This window comes from Mesitornis unicolor, unplaced genomic scaffold, assembly GCF_000695765.1.
Source record: "Mesitornis unicolor isolate BGI_N332 unplaced genomic scaffold, ASM69576v1 scaffold23983, whole genome shotgun sequence".
Classification (NCBI taxonomy): Eukaryota; Metazoa; Chordata; class Aves; order Mesitornithiformes; family Mesitornithidae; genus Mesitornis; species Mesitornis unicolor.
In genome coordinates this window covers 494-19,492 of record NW_010177191.1, presented here as the reverse complement: position 1 = coordinate 19,492, position 18,999 = coordinate 494, and the positions used below count along the sequence as shown (strand labels likewise).

Sequence of the window (18,999 nt, the reverse complement as noted above, 5' to 3'; positions counted from 1 at the left end):
ATATATTAGAGCTGAGTTACATCCTCTCCTGATACTGCAGCTGATTTTAGAGTCCAAGACTTGTGTTTTCACCTCCTGATTCTCTGTTCTTGCTTTAATAGGACCAGTTTAAGCTTGATGTTGCGGGATCACTTAGAACAGTATCATGATCACCTGTTTTGCTGCACTGCAAGATATTATTCCTATTTTAATTGGCTTTGGCTTTATAGACGTATTAACAGAGAACTGGCAAAAGTGATTGGTTGTCTGAGTTTCTGTTTGTTCTGTTCTTTCCATGCTGGTACCCACCTTTTTTCTGGTTTGGGGTCTTTTGTGTTTGTTTAGCTGAAATCTGTTGATGATAGCAAAAAAAAAAAAGAAAAAGGAAGTTGGCAAGGAATGAAAGAGTGCCTAAAAAGGATGATGTATTGGGTTTGAACCTTGGGGAGAGGGAGAAGGAAGAGTGAAATGGAACTAACCTGGTGTTCACGCGGACTTTTGAAGCTGTTCTTGTTTGCTCCCTTTTGTTTTGCAGAACGCGCTTCTGCCCGCAGGCTTCCGGCAGAAAGACCAGACTGCTAAAAAGGCTTCGGGTCCCTTTGACAGGGAACGGCTCCTCGCGTATTTGGAGAAGCAGGCTCTTGAGCACAAGGACAGGGAAGACTATGTGCCTTTTACCAGAGAAAAGAAAGGTAACGCCACCCTTTCCGGTGTAGGGGGTTATGAGATCTCTGACGTGGACCAGCCAGAACTACTGTGAACAAAGTTTCCTGAAGCACTGGCAGCTCTAATGGTTTTAACTCGTGGCGTTTCCAAATGAGTGCTGCTGTGCAGAGACGGGATGCTGCCTGCTCAGGCGTTTTGTGGCACTGGGGCTGGCGTGCTGTTTGCGTGTAGCACAGGAAGGAAATAAGACTCGAAGATTTTATCAGAGATTGCAAAGTTCTGCTGGGGATGGTATCCTCGAAGTTAGAGCTACCCCTGATTTGTGTCAGTAATAACAAGTGCTGCCATCGTGCCTGTGGCGTATGCCTTGTGGTGCTGAGTACAGACAGTAGCATTTGTAACACTGCTTTGAATTTAAAAAATAGCAGTAGAATGATGATGTTGTAGATAATCAGTGGTGTTCAAAGACACTGCAGGCTGACAAGGCCAGGCAAGTGGTGTGTGTTTCTAGTATCCTTACTGAGAGGTTTAATAAGATTGCATGGTTATTACCAACTAATTACATAGTTAACGTGGCAAGAGGCTTTGAAATCTGACAGTGGTTTGTGGTCTAAAAATCATGGAAATGTTGACCCAGTGAGCGGAAACATTATTATAGCCTGGGAGTTTAAATCTTTGTTTTGGATCTAGTCTTCCCATTGACGTGATAGGAAGCATTTTCCCTTTCAGAAGAAAACTAAGAAAGACTGTACATCTTAAATATTGTAAGAATAAGTGGGTTTTTTTCCCCCCTCCGAAACAAGAGTTCTCCAATTTGCTGTGCCTCACAAAGCACTATTGCTAGGGACAAAACCTCCCAGTCCTGTGCTGGGCACATGTGCATAGGAGGATACTTTTAGCTGAAACCACCTTGTTTGTGTACTGCTTGTGAATCCCAGCGTGTCTGAACATTCCCCAGCAGCAGGGCAGATCAGCTGCAGTAAGACTTGGGTGAACTGTTTATTAAGTTGTATTCCAAGTGTCCAAGATGAACAGGCTTCTCCCTTCTTAAGGGTTTGAAACCCTTGAATTCTACTTAATTCTGAAGCATTGCTTGTTTCAGGCTTGAGCCTTCATTCGTCTGCTGAGTTTGTGTATATGATTGTGACTGTGGTGGATATTTGGTGAAAATTTGGGCATCTTTGCATTGTCTCTGCCTGTACCAGGATAGCTGTGACTTGGCAATGTTGGTCTGTCTTTTTGTTTTCCTTAAAGTAATAGACAGATTGTGACTTTGTAATATGATGTCCTGCTTCCTTAATACACTGTGTTTTGCCTTATTTGTGTGTTTTAACACCACTTTTGCTGAGAGATGATAACTGTGATGCTCCTTTGCTGACAGGAGAACAGGAGTTTGCTGCCTGAATCTGTAAGAGACACAGAGCTAAGGATAACGCAGTGAATTGAATGTAGAAGGCAGTCAAAGGTACCCATAGCAGCAGTACCCTCTGCTGCTGCCAGGTACCTGTTGATCCTCTGTTCTGCTGCTGCTTCCTGCCTTGTTCTGCTTTTTGCCCAGCATATTTGCTAGTTGATGTTGGAGACAGCCTCGTGGTTTAGCATGGTTGAGTTCAAGCATATTCAGCCCTCGTGGCTGGTTTGGGGAATCCCTTGCAGCCTGGCCTGCTTGTACCCCACTCCTTCAGGATGTGAGGCTGGGGCATGGAGGATTTGCTCTAGTTAGGACTTCTTTTTCTGCTGAATACTCGTGCTTCATCCAGATTGGTGGTTCTTTAAAGTCATCTTACGTATACGTGCACCCAGCAAAACTATTTGTTTGGGTAGATAAAATCAGTGAGAATCGTGCAGAAGACCAGAAGGGTCCAGCTGTAACGCAGATCTTGGTTAGGAGAGGTCAAATGTCATTTCCTTTATGTAATAAAGTATTGCTAAATAGCAATCTGTCTAGATGTTGCAATATGTCATACCAGTTTAGTTAGTAAAATTTCCTGTATCGCTTTAAAAAAAAAAGAGTTGCTATTTAACAATTTTATCTACCATTTATTTTAGTACCACAGAAGAAGAGAAAATAATATAAAAAATTAATGGTAGTTTACTTTCATTAAAACAAAAAATGTTCATTAGTTAGTAAAATTTCCTGTATCGCTTTAAAGAAAAAAAGAGTTGCTATTTAATAATTTTATCTACCATTTATTTTAGTACCATAGAAGAAGATAAAATAATATAAAAAATTAATCGTAGTTTACTTCCATTAAAACAAAAAATGTTCTGGGTGGAAATTCATGCTCTGTTAAATGGGCAGGAGGAGGCAAGAAGGCTAAGCCAGCAATGTGCCCTTGAGCCAAGAAGGCCAACGCCATCCTGGGCTGGATGAGAAGGGGTGGTTGTAGGGCAGAGAGGTTCTCCTGCCCCTCTGCTCTGCCCTGCTCACACCACAGCTGCAATCTTGTGTCCAGTGCTGGGCCCTCAGCTCCAGAAGGACAGGAACTGCTTGAAAGAGTCCAGCAGGGCCACAAAGTGATGGAGGGAGTGGAGCATCTCCTGCTGAGGAGCGGCTGAGGGAGCTGGGTCTCTTGAGCTTGGAGCAGAGGAGACTGAGGGGTGCCCTCATTCCTGGGGATCCATTGGGAAAGGGCAGTGTCAGGAGGAAGGAGCCAGGCTCTGCTCTGGGATGGCCAATGCCAGGACAAGGGGCAATGGTCCCAAGCTGGAGCACAGGAGGTTCAAGCTGAAGATGAGGCCAAACTTTGTGAGTGTGAGGGTTCTGGAGCATGGCCCAGGCTGCCCAGAGAGGTTGTGGAGTCTCCTTCTGTGCAGACACCCAAAGCCCTGGCCGTGTTCCTGTGTGACTGCTCTGGTGATCCTGCTGTGGCAGGGGTTGCACTGGGGGAGCTTTCCAGGGCCCTGCCAACTCCTCACATTCTGTGATTTTTGTAGTAGGTGAGGGATAACTTTTTCTCCTCATGGAACTGCTATGGTTCAGCTCTGACTTGCTGCTCTGTTTGTAGCCGTTTTATAAAAAAATGGCAAACCTATGTAACTTAGTTTTTAAAATCAAGAATTCATGACCTTTATCTACATGTAAAACTTGGAAAGGGAGTGAAGTAGAACTTGTGTAGGATGCTTTTGTATCTCGAGGAAGCTCTTATCCTAATGTGCTATTCTTTAATGTTAAAAAAAACAGCCAAACAACTGTAATATATTATAATTATTTGGTTTGGCTGGATAAGTGTATAACAGAGAAATGCTAACAAATTGTGGAATAGAGGTAGGTGAAAATCTTGCTTGATTATTTTGTTAATTCAGAAGAAAATTGACAATTGTAACCTTCAGCTCTAGAGGTCTTGGGAGGAGAGAGATGGATTGGAGTTGCAGCTGGTTTGTTTTTTGTGGGTCAGGCTTTGCTAAAATATTTCTGCGTGCCTAACTGGTCTCATTGCTCTAACTTGGTCTAATTATTCATTTGATGGAGGAAGAAGAGTAAAATCTATCCTCCTCTTTCCTGTTTCAGTAGAACTGATGTCCTGTGTGGTGATTTGACCTGCAGGTTTGTCAAAGCAGCTTACCCTGGATTAATTCTGAACATCCTGGCTTGCTACTGGTTCTGGTAACCTTGTTTCCCTACTGCAGTGTAAAGGAAAATCCTCTCTCCCCGTTGTCTTAGGTACCTCATTTTGGGGTAACATGTTATTAAAACAGTGTTGCATCTCTTTCACTGATAGATGACATGATTTCTCCAAACCTTTGGAACATTTTTTTGCTGTAGGCTATGAAATGTGGAAGAGCTGAAACCTGATGTAGTGAGATGAACAGTGCTAAAGAAATGTGAAGCTTAACAATCCCTTAACTATATTCTATGGCATTTTTTCAGTGCCTGGTTTTGTTCCTCAAAGCATCCTTAAAAACATACTTTGTTTTTAAACATGATTTAATGACTTAAGTCACATTCTGTTCCAATTAAGTGTTGAACCACACAGTAACCAATTGTTCGAGTGATTCATGAGGGCGATGTGGTAATAACTTCAACAAAACTAGCTTTGTCTCAGTCCATCGTAAAGGTTTTACAAGCGTGCTGTGAGGAGAAGGATCTCTCATCTCACCAGGGAGTGGAGGCTTCAGCGCTGCAGTCGGTTGCCCTCCCGTGTGTTCCACACATCTGACCAATGCCCCTCGTTTCTCTTGGGACAGCGAAAGATGAGAATTACTGCCCCTGAGATAAACGTATCTAACATCAGAGATGTACTTTGTGCTGTACAGTGCAAGGCGGTAGGAAAATACGATGTGAACTAAGGTTTGCATTTCTCGCCTTTGCACTCTCCTGTGGCTTTCTCTTCCAACTCTCCTCTGCGTTCCTGCTGGGATCTGTTTTCTCTGTGCAGATTTGCATTTCATGTAACTTCTGCTTTAATGTTGGGTTGCTCTGTTTGCTTTTATTTTTTTTCCCCTGCTTTACCACCCAGAAAATATTGTTAAGCTGAAACTGTAGTCACCGGCTCTCCCGGTGCTGCCCTGCTCAGTTGTTGCTGCAGATCACCGTTCACTTCTCTTGCAGCAGAATTTGGGGTGCTGTGTTCTCCGTTTGCCTTTCAGTCACCAGTCTTTAAAAGGAGTGTGTTACGTGCTGTAAATGAAGGCAATACCCTATAGCAGCTTTGGAGAAAACTTCTTGTTTGACATTCACCACAAAAGATCACTGGAACAAAACAACCTGTGATACTCCAGCCTTAATGTCCAACAGTTTTCTAACTCACTGCTATGTGCTCTGTAATCAGATAACGAATAGCAAGACTGCAGCAAGACACTGAGGAGGTCACTTGTAAATTGAATTTTAAAAAAAATAGTATTAAATTGTGCTTACAAGTCTGTCACACGGCAAGAACTGGAGGTTGATGAATTGTGGATTATCTGAATTTCTGGATTGATGATGCTTTAGGGAACATAAGATGTATGGAATACATCAGATGTGGCTTGCTCCTGATGAAGTCACTGATGATTCTGTTGTCCTCAGGTGACACTTGATTCCTTATTGCAAAGTGACTTCCAGACTTTCTCCTGATCTGCAAGTCATGGCCACTGGCTGCCTGCTAGCGTGGGGGTAGGACTGAGGGACGTGTGTGAGTACCAGCAACGTGAACAGACCTGATTTCTGAGAGATTTTCAGTCCCGCCATAGATACTGTTGAGTCTGTGCATGAAACGTCTCAGCTGCTTCATCAGACATCATCCTTCGTTCCTGCCTTTTGAGCAGTGCTTTTGTGTGGAGCTTGGAACTGAAAGTTCATTCTGTAGCAAAGGGAGGCTGTGAATTCATCCTGGGCATCATTTGACACCTTAGCTTAAGGCATAGAAGACCTGGAGTTATAATTATTACAGAAAATACGTGAACATCTCTGAAATTTGCCTCCTCTTGTTGTATTGCTTCATCTTTGCATATCCTTGTTGGCTGAAGAGGAGGATGTCATGTTCCTTCATGTGATCAGATCCCTGCTATGTAGAAACACTCCGCTTGAGAGCCAAGAAAGAGCTGCTCATCTCATGGGCTGCACAGATGTGCAGCGTTGGGGTTTTTTTTAAGCTTACATGACTAAGATAGGAAGAGACCTGCCAGCTGTCTTGGAGTTAAATCCTTGTCCCCAGAGACACTGAGATCTAATCTTTGATTGAAGTTCCTTACTAGACGTGGGGAGTGGGGAAGGACCTGCCTTTGTATGTGCATCGTGCACCTCTGAACTCTGGGCTAGGAGGAGATGAAGTCAGCACAAGAGAGATTATAGACATAAGGGTGTGAGCTGTTTTATAATAAAAACTGCTCCTGGCCCCGTTGATGTGACTGGAGTTCACTGCGATGAGCATTTCTGGATGGGAGTGGCTTTTAACATTTTTACTCCAATAAAATCTCAATGTACTTCTTTTTAGGTTACCTTAAGAGCCAGGCACGTATGGATAAATTTAGTCTTACTCTTAGGAAGCAAATATCTAGAACCAGAAGTTTCTAACTTATGAATTTAAAAATGACTTCAAGTAACATCGGGAAAAGTAGTTTTTTTCCTGTGGGTACTGAACCAGACAGGAGGCTGATGTCAGCTGGAATGCATTTTTGCAAAGTTGTCTCTAATTAAGATCAGTTTCCTTCTCCCACTCGTTGCCGGCCATGCTGATGCTGCAAATAGGATGACCTGAACTTTCCTTGTGCTCTGAAATCCTCACTTGTTCCCCAGTCTGTACTACTGAGGGAAAACAGTGCAAACACAGCTCGTGAAAGGCTTTAGATCAGGTGTCTGCTCTGCAGGGTGTTTCATGGATCAATGGAAACCTCATCAAACACTCTCATCTCTCTTCTGAAAATTACTATGTAAGGTGAAAGATATTCTCTCCCCAGCAGGTGATGCTGGTAAAATGAAATGGGAGTAGAAATGCACTGTGTCAATTACATCAAGCTAATGTTAAACGTTTACTACCTGAGCCTTCAATTTATGAAGGCTGTTTGTTCATCCTGAGTCACCACCAGCACAGTTTCTTCTGCGCTGTCCATCAGAGCGGAGGTGTGGGTGGTGACGCATGTCAGCTGCTTCCAGCTACTGTTTGTAGTCAGTACAGTTACATAAAGAGATTTATTTTCTGCTTCTAAATATGGGCAATGACCATTTATACAACTTTCCAAAGAGATAGCAACCCGGGAACAAAAATACCGTGTTGCTAGCAACAGATCTTGGTCATCTGTGCTTGGCACTGGTGAGGTTGCACCTCGAGTGCTGTGTTCAGTTCTGGGCCCCTCACTATAAGAAGGATGTTGAGATTCTGGAGCGTGTTCAGAGAAGAGCCACAAGGATGGTGAGGGCTCTGGAGAACAAGCCTGATGAGGAGCGGCTGAGGGAACTGGGCTTGTTTAGCCTGGAGAAGAGAAGGCTGAGGGGAGACCTCATCACCACCTACAACTGCCTCAAGGGAGCTTGTAGAGAGGTGGGTGCTGGTCTCTTCTCCCAGGTGATGGGGGATAGAACAAGGGGAAACAGCACCAAGCTGTGCCAAGGGAGGTTCAGGTTAGAGCTAAGGAGGAAGTTCTTTACTGAGAGGGTCGTCAGAAGCTGGAACAGGCTGCCCAGGGAGGTGGGGGAGTCACCATCCCTGGATGTGTTTAAAGAGCGGGTAGATGAGGTACTTAAGGATATGGTTTAGGGGGTAGACAGGAACAGTTGGACATGATGATCTCAGAGAGCTTTTCCAACCGAGCGATTCTGTGATTCTGTGATCAGACTGTGTTATCAGAGGAAAACCTGATCTCCTCCTGTGTAATCTGGGCCAGTGGTAATGTGTGAAGTTCCTTTATGATAGTTTGTGGTTCGTTGACTTTTTAATTTAGGATGGGAATTTGGAGAGAGAAAAGGTGGATGGGTTTTGTTACGCCCACGTCTGCTCTGGGACACAGGGGCTGACTTCAGGCGTTGCTTCCCACAAGTGGTAAAACCAAAATCTCCCTTTGTCAGGATTTCCCAAAAATAAAACCGAAATATCGCTATAAAGCATCTTGTATTTAAAAATGCTGAACTTAGTCCAAGCATGTAACAAGATACACTTGTATGCAGCACAAGGAAAACTGTATCTTAAGCTGCTGGCTTCTGCCCAGCTGGTGTGATTCTGGTGCATGGTGGGTTGTCATGGTGTGATTGGGATGTGCTGCACTGGAGGAGCTTTCCAGGTCCCTTCCAACTCCTCACATTCTGGGATTCTGTGTGATCCGACTTTTTGTTTTCTGTATTCCAGGGAAAATATTTATCCCCAAGCAAAAGCCTGTACAGTCTTATACAGAAGAAAAATTCTCTCTGGATCCAGAACTGGAGGAAGCCTTGACCAGTGCCACAGACACAGAACTAGGTGACCTTGCAGGTTAGTTTTTCTGAAGTATGAATGGGCTGCTGTGTATTTAGACAAGAAAGAGCTGTAATTAACGTGGTATTTGTTATCTGAAATGTGACTATGGGAAGTTGTAGTTGTGCTACAAACTAGATAATGTTATATGCCAGTTTGGTTGAAGCGGATCATCTTTGATTTGTGATAATTAATAGCAAGATAAATCATTTTGACCTGCATAAGATACCTGATTTTCAAACTCAAACCCTTTACGTTCGTTCCTCAGACTGGCTGGTTTTTGTTGTGTACACCACTACTTTTCCTTGCGTGTAAGAATGTGTTGCTATGTGCCCGCGTTCCTAAAGCATCAGTCAATAATTTTGTGACTGCACTGCACTTTTAACTCTGATGCTTGAACGTGGCGAGGTCAAATCTTTCTAAGATGTAAAAGCGAACTAAAAAGTCTATAATTAAGTTTTTTTCTACTTTTCATTACATTATTAGGAGACTGAGTGGCTTATTGTACTGGGAACTCGGTGTTTTACAAACAGTTGTTGTTATTTAAAGGGACTCTGTGCCTGAGCTGAATTATTCAGGACCAGTAAAATTGGTTTTTTGCTGCTTTTTTCTTTTTACAGCTATACTGGGAATGTCCAACTTGATAACAAACAATCAGTTCTGTGATGTAGTAGGAAGCAGTAATGGGATTGACAAAGACAGCTTCTCCAGTAAGTGTGCACGCAAGTGCCAGATAAATGAGTTCTTTGTACTGTACACAGTTACTGTAGCATTAACTTCCTTCTGTTGCATTCTTCATAGACTGTTCAGTCTTGAATTGGGAACGTGCATGTCTGTAACATGGCTGATTGAGTCCTGGCAAGAGTGGAATTAAAAGATACCTTTGTATGCTAGAATCTATTCTGCCATTAATCCACTTGTAGGGGGGTAAGAGTAGGCAGGCATGTGCTTTTATGTCTGTTAGTTTTGAGGTTTCATGGGTTTGTGTTTGTAATTCAACTCCTGTGTGCTTTCTGAGAAAAAAGCTGGTGGGCAAGAAAGCAGAAAGGCTGTGAGGAGCTTTGGAAAAGAATTGAACTTTATGAAGATATGGTCAGGAGAGGATGGTATGCTTTGAGGTGGGGGAGACATTTAAAGGCTGATGAAAGTACCTTTAAATACAGTAAAAATTTAGTATGTGTATCATTTATTCACAGTTAATACAATCAAATGTTTTACTTTTCAGATATAGTCAAAGGGGAAAAAATGCTGCCTGTTTTTGATGAACCACCAAATCCCACAAATGTGGAGGAGACTCTGCAAAGGATTAAAGATAACGATTCTCGTCTTGTTGAAGTGAATCTAAACAACATTAAGGTAGTTGCCTGAAGTCTGCAGTAAATATGCTGCTTTTTCTCAGTAGAAGACACTTCAAGCCGTAAAACTCTGTAAGAGAGCATGATAGGCTTATTCGAAGTACAGCAGCTAAACGTTGCAGTGTGTGTAAGCTCAGAAACCTGGAGCTAAACCAATAAGCCATCTTGGTTTCTTTTGCCAAATGTGTATTTAAAAAGTCTTAGGTTTTCTTACTGCCAGCCCAGGCTGCTGTTGCTGCCAAGTCGGTGACAGTTGCAGCAGTTCAGAGCTGCTTTGAATCCTTTGTCCTTGAGGAAGCGATGTGCTCTGCTGCTGCTATTGCAAACAAAGTGATATTTGTACCTGACATCCTTCTGATTCTTGTACAAAAGAGCTGTCAGCAGTTAGGGCAGCTTCTGCTTAGGAGTGTAACAGTTCTGTTTTTAAAGACAACTGAAGCTTTTGTGTATTTGCTTGAAAGAAAACAGAACTGTAGCAGTCCTGACTTCCAGTGCAGACAGCAGTGACAGGCTGCAAGCTGCAGCCTCGCTAGCAGCCCAGGCCACTTGCTGCCCTTACTAAAGGAAGAAGACAAAATCCGTGATTTAAGAATATTGTACAGTAGAGAAACGCTAGCCAAGGTAAACGCCTAAAAAGGCAACGGAACAAAATATCTGATCCCATAAACTCAGAAATTTGCTAGCCTAATTAATTATCTGTAATTGTTCCTTTTAAACTTGGTTGCTACCACGCTGTAAAAATTCCCCAACTATAAATTGGCAAATTCTGGAATTATTCTTAACAGAACACAGAAAATGAAATGCTCATTGTGTCACCAGTCTAACACTCTAAATCTTTTTATATTTGTGGGAGGTTAATTTGATGTTGTTAGCAGAATGCTCTGTTCATGGAAATTTTGCTCAGTAACGTTTCCAGGTCATCTAAAGACTTTTTTTTAACGCTTCTGTTGTGGCAATGGCATTAACGTAGTAAAGATGACTTTTATAGAGTTGCAGACTCCAGCAGCCATTGCGTCTTACGTACAGCTGTGCTACACATGTAGGCCTCTGCTGTGAGACTGCTGGAGACCAGTGGTACTCAATATTTTAGTACATTTTGCTGTAAAGAGAATAAGATGATGGAAGGAGTTGGGGGGGAGGGGATAAAATTGTGTATCTCCAGAGAGTGAAATGCTATTTTTAAATCTAGAACATACCAATTCCAACGCTGAAAGAATTTGCAAAAGCCTTAGAAACCAACACGCATGTGAAGAATTTCAGCCTTGCAGCCACCCGAAGCAACGACCCCGTTGCTGTTGTAAGTATGACATGCTTAGGTGGGGTGCAAGTTAAGCTGCAAAGACAATGGTAAGGGATTGGATTGAATCCCATTTAAATATCTAGGGATGAAAATGATTACATTCTGTCACACTATAAAGTGTTTTCTGTAATAAACCTTTTTTAATCAGAGTTGACAAATGATTACTAGCTATCTCATACACAGTATTCTTTAGTTTCCTGGTGTTCATTCCAACAAGCCAACAGCATACTCAAAATTAACTTTAGAAGAAATACATTTGAGGACTAAAAAATAGCTTGTAATCTTTTTCAACTAACTGGAGTTTGAGTTGAAATCTGTATAATAAAATACCTGTTTCTCTGATCTCTCTGCTACCAAAGATTGGCTTAAAGCATTGGCACGTAAAGCATAACACTGGTCAAGGCATCTCGTTTGACACAAGTGAAACTTAAGTATTTATCATCTGGTCCTATTTTTCCTATGCTGAATCAAAAGCAGTGCCTTAGTTATTTGCAAAATTAAGAGATAAAAAAACCAGCACAGACTCTTTTGCCAGGACAGTCCTTTGCGTTTGTTTTCATTTCAAATGAGAAAACTGGTTTGAAAGACTTCATTAAATGGACAAATGAACATTTGAGATCTTTGGTTTGGGTCAATGAAAAAGTTCATTTTCAGTGGAGCTGAAACATTAGTAATAGAAGGTTTGTTGTGTAAGGGGTGTATGTATAAAGGCTTGCTTTCTTGGGTGTGGTTTTGTTTGCATTGTGACTTGATTCAAAAAACACTTGAAGGTTGTGATTTTTGCCAGCAAACCTCAGCAGTTACCTTATTCTTTCTTGTTTTCTCAGAAGTAAGATCAGGTGTATGCCATTTCCATGAGGCTGGTTTTAGCTACATGCTGGTACTGTGCTTAGGGCTTTGAAGTTTACCTGTTCCTACCAAATCTGTAGACACAAGCATTTTGAAAGTCAGATTTCCTGTTTACAAATTAACCGTATCTAATTCTCCTTTCAGTTGACTAATGCCCTTTCTTTGGCCTTCACTTGCATTTCTCATTGTATGCTGTGAAGGCCTGCAAAATGGAACTGGTCCAATATGCTAATTGCAGACAATTTATATTCTGCGTAGCTTTTTAGTTTGTAACAGGAGAAAGACAGGCCTTTTCTTGACTAAATATTATTTTAAAGGGAGTGTATAGATAATGCCTGGTGAAGGCTTGCTTCGGTCTGAAATGACAACTGAAACCTTGCAAAGTTGCACCATGCTTCTGTGAGCTTGCTGCACTGATTTAACTAGTGGAAATGGTTATCATTGTGTCCTGTGATGTGCTGTAGCAGAATTCATAACTTTAATAATGTTTTCTTGCATTCAAAGGCTCTTGCAGATATGCTGAGAGTAAACACAAAACTAAAAAGCTTAAACATAGAATCAAACTTCATCACTGGAGTTGGAATTTTGGCCCTGGTTGATGCACTGAAAGACAACGAAACATTGACAGAGATCAAAATTGATAATCAGGTGAGTTAGGTGGTGGTAACATAATTAAGATCAGTCTGTCCTAGTTGACTGAATATTTTTAGAAGGCAGCTGCAGCTTGTGATAAACTTTCCAAGATGTTTTACTTTTTAAATAGCTTAGCCTCACAAATGATTGTCCTTAGGATTCTCAGAAGCATCCAGTTGAAGTTGATTCCTGGGCACTTCTGTGCTTCCTTGTGCTTTAAAGTGCACAAACATATTTTTTCTGACCTTTTAGATTAATCAAAGTGAAGTGTCATCGACTGATAAGGTGAAACTATTCTGATCTCTGTTAGTGTGAACACACATAAGCTCTGTTGTCTTTGTGTACCTCTTACTTTAACAGAGGCAGCAGCTGGGCACAGTTGCAGAAGTAGAAATTGCCAAGATGCTTGAAGAAAACACCAAGATCCTCAAATTTGGATACCATTTCACACAACAGGGACCTCGAGCCAGGGCAGCTGCAGCTATCACAAAAAACAATGATTTGGGTAAGACCTGTGAGTGGAGAGTGACTGTTAAATGAATGTGTGTGTGGTACAGGTTGTAAAGGTGTCTGGTTTTTCTGCTTTTCTGTTGACAAGACCAGGATAACAAAATATGAGGAGATCAGTTTCAGATTTCTCCTGTGCTTTATGCCTACCCTTCTGTTGCTGCTCGATGCTCTCTTTTAATTTTGTTGCAGGTTGTTCAGGTGTACGAGTTGAGGACATTTAGCACAGTCTAGAACAAGAACATTCAAATTCCACTTAAGTTGTGGCAAAGGGAGGGAAAAGAATAGTTTTAATTGTGTGGTTTTATTCAGATAAAATACATGGTTTCTTTAAAAGCAGTACCTGAAGTTAATAGTGCGGGATGCCCTCTCCAGTGCTGGCACAGCCAGCCCCATGTGGATTGCTTGAGCAAGGAAACCCAACGTCCTGTCATGTGCAGGGGCTAGGACTGGGTCATCTCTTCCCTTATGACTCTGTCCATGCACAGTACCTTCCTTGTCTCTTGTAAAGGCCGCTGGTAGCAGCAGCATCTTTATTTGCTGCAGCAAGTTTTGTTGGAGCTCATCTACATTAGCCACCTACAACTGCCTCAAGGGAGGTTGTGGAGAGGTGGGTGCTGGGCTCTTCTCCCAGGTGATGGGGGATAGAACAAGGGGAAACGGCACCAAGCTGTGCCAAGGGAGGTTCAGGTCAGAGATAAGGAGGAAGTTCTTTACTGAGAGGGTCGTCAGAAGCTGGACCAGGCTGCCCAGGGAGGTGGTGGAGTCACCATCCCTGGATGTATTTAAAGAGCGGGTAGACGAGGTACTTAGGGATATGGTTTAGGGGGTAGACAGGAACGGTTGGACGTGATGATCTCAGAGGGCTTTTCCAACCGAGAGATTCTGTGAAAGTGGTCCATCTATTTAAATAGAAATACATTTTAAAACTCCGTTTAATTAAACTCTTTGGCTTTAGATGCCTTGTGGTAAGGTTGACATGTCTCACCAGTGTGAAAATGGGCCAGGCAGTTTGGTGGTGGTGGTAGTAGTAGCAGCAGTAGCAGTTCAGGAATACATTGGAGGGCATGACATAGGAAATTGGGCTTTGGTTTAAAGATCTGCTTCCCCTCTGAGTAAAGTTTAAAGTGGAGGAGAACAGCTCAGAAAGAAATGCAGGAGGAGTAACAGAACTGAGCACAGAGAATGAAGAAAGGCACTCAGACACTGCATAACCATTTCCCCAAATAGGTTCTAAAGCAGTTATTTTCTCATCAAAACGCTTCAGGTGTCTCTCTCTTTTCTTTTAAGGTTTCTCTTTTCACTATTCCTCATTTCAGTGTTTGACTGTTGGAAATCTATGCTTCTATTGATATCTCACCTTTTTTTCTTTGCTTTCTTAGTCTGGAGTATGCGAGTAAAAGTTTCTGCCAATACCTTTTCATCTCTCCAGCCTTGATGCTACAGAGACAGGCTACCCTGAATACCCAGCTGGGTATCGAGCACTGCAAACGGAGATGTTCAGAGTCTCTCATCTCTGTCTTAGTACGTTTCTGCTGAAAAAAACAATCCTCTAGCAGTCATCTGCATCATCCTTCTCCCTTCTTGACACTGTGGTGTGCTGCTTCCCTTTCCTTTGTCTGGAACTGTGTATGTGTTGCTTTTAACTGCATGACTGGAGAAGTCTGAGGTGGGAAACTTCTGTCTGTTCTTGTGAGTTGATGTAAGCAGGTATGTGTAGTTCAAACCATTTGGATTCACATGGAGATCAGTCTATGGGCTACTCTCAAAGTGAGCGGTGCGTTGTAAAGAGTAAAATTCCAGTGTGATTTTATTCTGGTTGTTTCTCTGACTGTGTCTAAAGCGTTTCTTGAGACAGGAAGAGGGAGAGAAAACAAAACAACTTTCCCTCTGGTATTTTGATCTGAAAGTAAAGAAGATCAAGTCAAATTGCAAATACCTGTAAAACCACACGGATTCCAATTAGTGGATTTAAGAACAGATTCACTTTCTTTTTACACAAATGTGCTTGCTCCACTTGTTTAAACAAAGTGGAGATGTCCTATATAGTTTCTAAGACCTTTACCTTCATTTACTGCGTCTGCAGAGAAAACACAGTTTGATGGGGGGGAAGAAAATACAAATTTAAAGTACTACAAATACTGAATGCTTCTCCAGTCATTCAGTCAATCCTGCATATTCTTAAGTTTAAACAGCATGTGAGTTTAGTGATTTGATTCGCACATTTTGTTGCTCTTGCATTTTCTGACACACGAGTACTTTTTTATTAATAAGTGGAATGTTTGAGGCTGCTTTTTTCAGAATGTACACATTGTGTTAGATACCCCGTGGAACTCTTGTGCTGTTCCTTTTGAAGCCGCATTCTCTACCACTAGAGAAGTGCAATGTAAACAAAAAAAGCCCTGGGTAAATCTGCTTACCAAACAAAACTGTTGACGTTTCCACAAGTCTCTCCTCACGTGTATTTGAAGCTGTTCATGAATGAAACAAGAAGCACTACTACAGCATACGCTTAAAATCATGGATAATACCAAGTGTTGGTTACCTTGAGCTGTGCTATTGAAACTTCATGTGGCAAAGTAGAGAACCACTGGTGTAGTTCCCTCAACTGCTGATGTTGTGGAAATAAACTGGAGTTAGGGTTATAAAATAGTAAACCTTTTTTTTTTCCTCTTGTTGCAGTTCGCAAGAGAAGGGTTGAAGGAGACAACTAGGACATCTTGTCAAGGTTGTGTGGAGATTTCGAGGATCATCAAGGCTCGTTACCTTGGGCTTTGGCAATTTCGGACTGCATTTACCTGGGTTAGAAGGGAAAAGACTGGAAACTCCATTCCTTTTAAAGCAAAGCTATAGTAATAATCTGCTGGCACGCATCACGTTTTTTCAGATTGAGACACAGTAGCTGCAGCAGTCTCTGTACCATCGTTTTTGATTATTTTTGTAAGAACTTTTTTGTATTTCGAGACTTCGGCTGTGCTTTCTACAAAAAAATGTAATTGCAAATCAATGGTGTAATTGTCTGCAGTCAAAGAATGGGACATTCAAGATCATTGGGCAGATAATGGCCCAACTGAAATGTTTGTTAGAAAATCTGGGGTTGCTTATTTACGTGGAGGGGTGTGTATGTTCTTGAAAACAATGCATTAGTGATAAGGGATTCTTCACACAACAGCTGGGCTCATTGTGTAGAGCTGTTCAGCCTTGTTCATATGCACTGATGAGAAATTTTTCACAGCTATCTTACTTGTAATTCTTTGTTTTTTGATTTGTTTTTGATACCGTGGTGAAGTTTAAAGACAGCCCTTTAAACCAAACAGAAATAAATTGGCTAAGGACTTCTCCAGAGAGATCTGAGGGACTAATACAAAAGTGGAAGCCTTGCAGAAGGACAGCTTTTCTATTACATCCAAATCCTTAAAGTTTTTTTCAAAACATCCCATAGCTGTATCTTGCTCTGTACCTGAACTGGATATGTTTTTAGGCCAACTTCATGAGTTCGTCAGCATTATTTAGTTTATATTCTTTGTTTAAAAATCCTTATCTACATTCGTAAGTATCAATTTCTCTAGAAGTAGTGGACATGCATTTATTAAATTCTACATAATTCTGTACAGAAGCAGCAGCCTTAACTGTAAAAGCAGTGTCCTAAGTTGCTGCCAAATGGACAAAAAATCCTTTTTTTCAAGCTGTTGCATTAAGCTATTGGTACTCCATGGAAATCTACCATCTTTTTAATAAAGCAATGAAGTAACACTTCTAAGAAAGGATTTTTCTGTTCTACTTATGTATCGATGTTGAAACACTACATAAGACAAGCAGAAGTTAATCAAGATGCAGTGTCAGATCTGCATGATCTAGTAATTATTAAAGTATTTCAAGTTCTGTATCTAAGCAAGCTAATAAGGCAACAAGAATCACTTCAACTTCTGTACCTAATCCCAGTAGGCTACTTGAAATTCTAGGAAAATCTGGAGGGTCTTGGTGTGGTTTGAGTGGGCTGCACTGATTCGCTCAGTGTGGCCATGAGCTCATCAGCTCACAGAAATGTTCTGAAGGACTGCTGGGCTGTACTGGTAGCAACAGAGTCCAACTGACAGCTGCTTTCACCAAAGGATCATAATCTGGTGAGCATCCCATGCATATAAAACACATTGGACTGAGATTTTTGCATCCTGTTGTGTATACTCTAAAAAAAAATGAACAGAGCAGCTCTCTGACGCCGTGCCCATGTTGTAATTTGCTGCGGGTGTTGTTTTAGTTCTTTAAAGACAGACTTTATTCCGGAGGTGACTTTGAATTTTACTGCAACTGTACAGAGGGTTTTAAACTATAGTGCCTTCAGTGAGGATGTACATAACTGGTTTATACTTGTGGAAGAACTTTTTTTTTTTTCCCTATTTCAATATTGACCTTTTATTAGAATTTTAAATAAATGTGTGCTCTGAAAAGCAAGTTGGAATTAATTCTGTTAAAACCAAAGACCGTAACTTAGTATAACTTCGATACAACTAGAAGCGATCTGGCTAGCAACAAAAAAGGCTTCTTTTGCTTTTGGCTTTTGTATATTTTCAAAAACTTTTTAGGTCTTTAAATGCGAGTTCTTACACGCACGCGGTCACAGGTGAAGTGTCTTTTTGCAGGCAGTGCTGTATAAACGTAGCCAAAGCGCGTCACGTGCCGAGGCGCCTGAAGTCGTACGTTACTTCTTATTTGCTAGGCACCATGGTCGTTTTGTGTCAAAAAAAACCCCAGGCTGTAACGTCTTCCTTCGTTTGTTGAAGGGCTGCTTGTTCATGGAAATCTGTTCACGTGCTGTGATTCTATCACGATTTATTTTATCACTGTCTAACGAGATTAGGCAGTTATCTCCTCCTTGAAAACGAAGGAGAAAAATGAAAGGCTGGATTATGCCAATGATAGCCCACATCCCTTCCTTACTTTATTAAATCGAGTTTAGCTGCTTAATGATTTATACTCCAGTCAAAGGCAGGGGCTTTTAAGCTGCAACTCTCAGGTGTCCTGTCACAGATGGACCTTCATCGTTAGTTTAGCTCTGTAGACAGTAGCGAAATACTTGACTGCTTGTTGGCACTTTCAGGACAGGTATCTCGCAGACCAGGCACAGAAAACTCGTTTTCTTTCAACCAGAGTGGTTTGGCCCTCCAAATTATTGCAAGACACTTGGCACTGTGCATGGAACGGTTACAACAATCATTTTTGTGCCTGCAATGTGTATCCTTTTTGGAATAAATGAAGGAGTTCAGTCTGTAGCCAGGAATCAGAAATGGTCTCAACAAGCAAAGCGAGCACTGATGTAATGCTGTCGAGTATAGGGAGATCTTGTGTATGACTTCATTATATACTCATATATATAAGTGGTATTACTTTGATAACCAGCTACCATAAACACAAGGTCTTTTTTTTCTGATAGAAATGACACGTTTTTCTTCTTGATTCATTTTCAGGCTTAATGCAGAAGTCAAATGACCACGTACGTTGGTTCTGTTGGTTCCAAGCTAAGCATGGAAACCTAGTCTATATTCCAAAGCAATTACCTGTTTACTGGGGTTTTTTAAAGAAATAGCCTCATCGGGTTATATTGTTTGTAAGCTACAAACAAGCAAGTGTACAATTTAAATTTCCCTGGAGGAAACATGAACTGAGTGTTTTAGTGTATCGGCACTGTATGCTGTCAGACTGTAAACCAGGAAACGTTTTGGATTATTAAAGTACTGTATTCTTCTTGTGGTTTGGGGATTGGTTTGTTTGTTTTTCAGTACTGCACTGACTCGCTTGAAGTTCACCCATGCGTTTATGTCAATTCATTTCTTTTTCTCCTGTTGGA

General features: G+C 41.5%; 1 protein-coding gene across 1 annotated transcript; it reads left to right on the top strand.

The window, feature by feature from the left end:
* Positions 1-514: 514 nt before the first annotated feature.
* Positions 515-16,252, top strand: TMOD3 (tropomodulin 3 (ubiquitous); the record flags this gene model as incomplete). Its single annotated transcript, XM_010181997.1, has 8 exons — positions 515-671; positions 8,406-8,528; positions 9,131-9,220; positions 9,736-9,866; positions 11,055-11,162; positions 12,519-12,662; positions 13,008-13,152; positions 15,837-16,252. Coding segments are annotated over 8 exons (930 nt in total), but the record flags the coding sequence as incomplete, so codon positions are not given.
* Between the last annotated feature and the right edge of the window lie 2,747 nt (positions 16,253-18,999).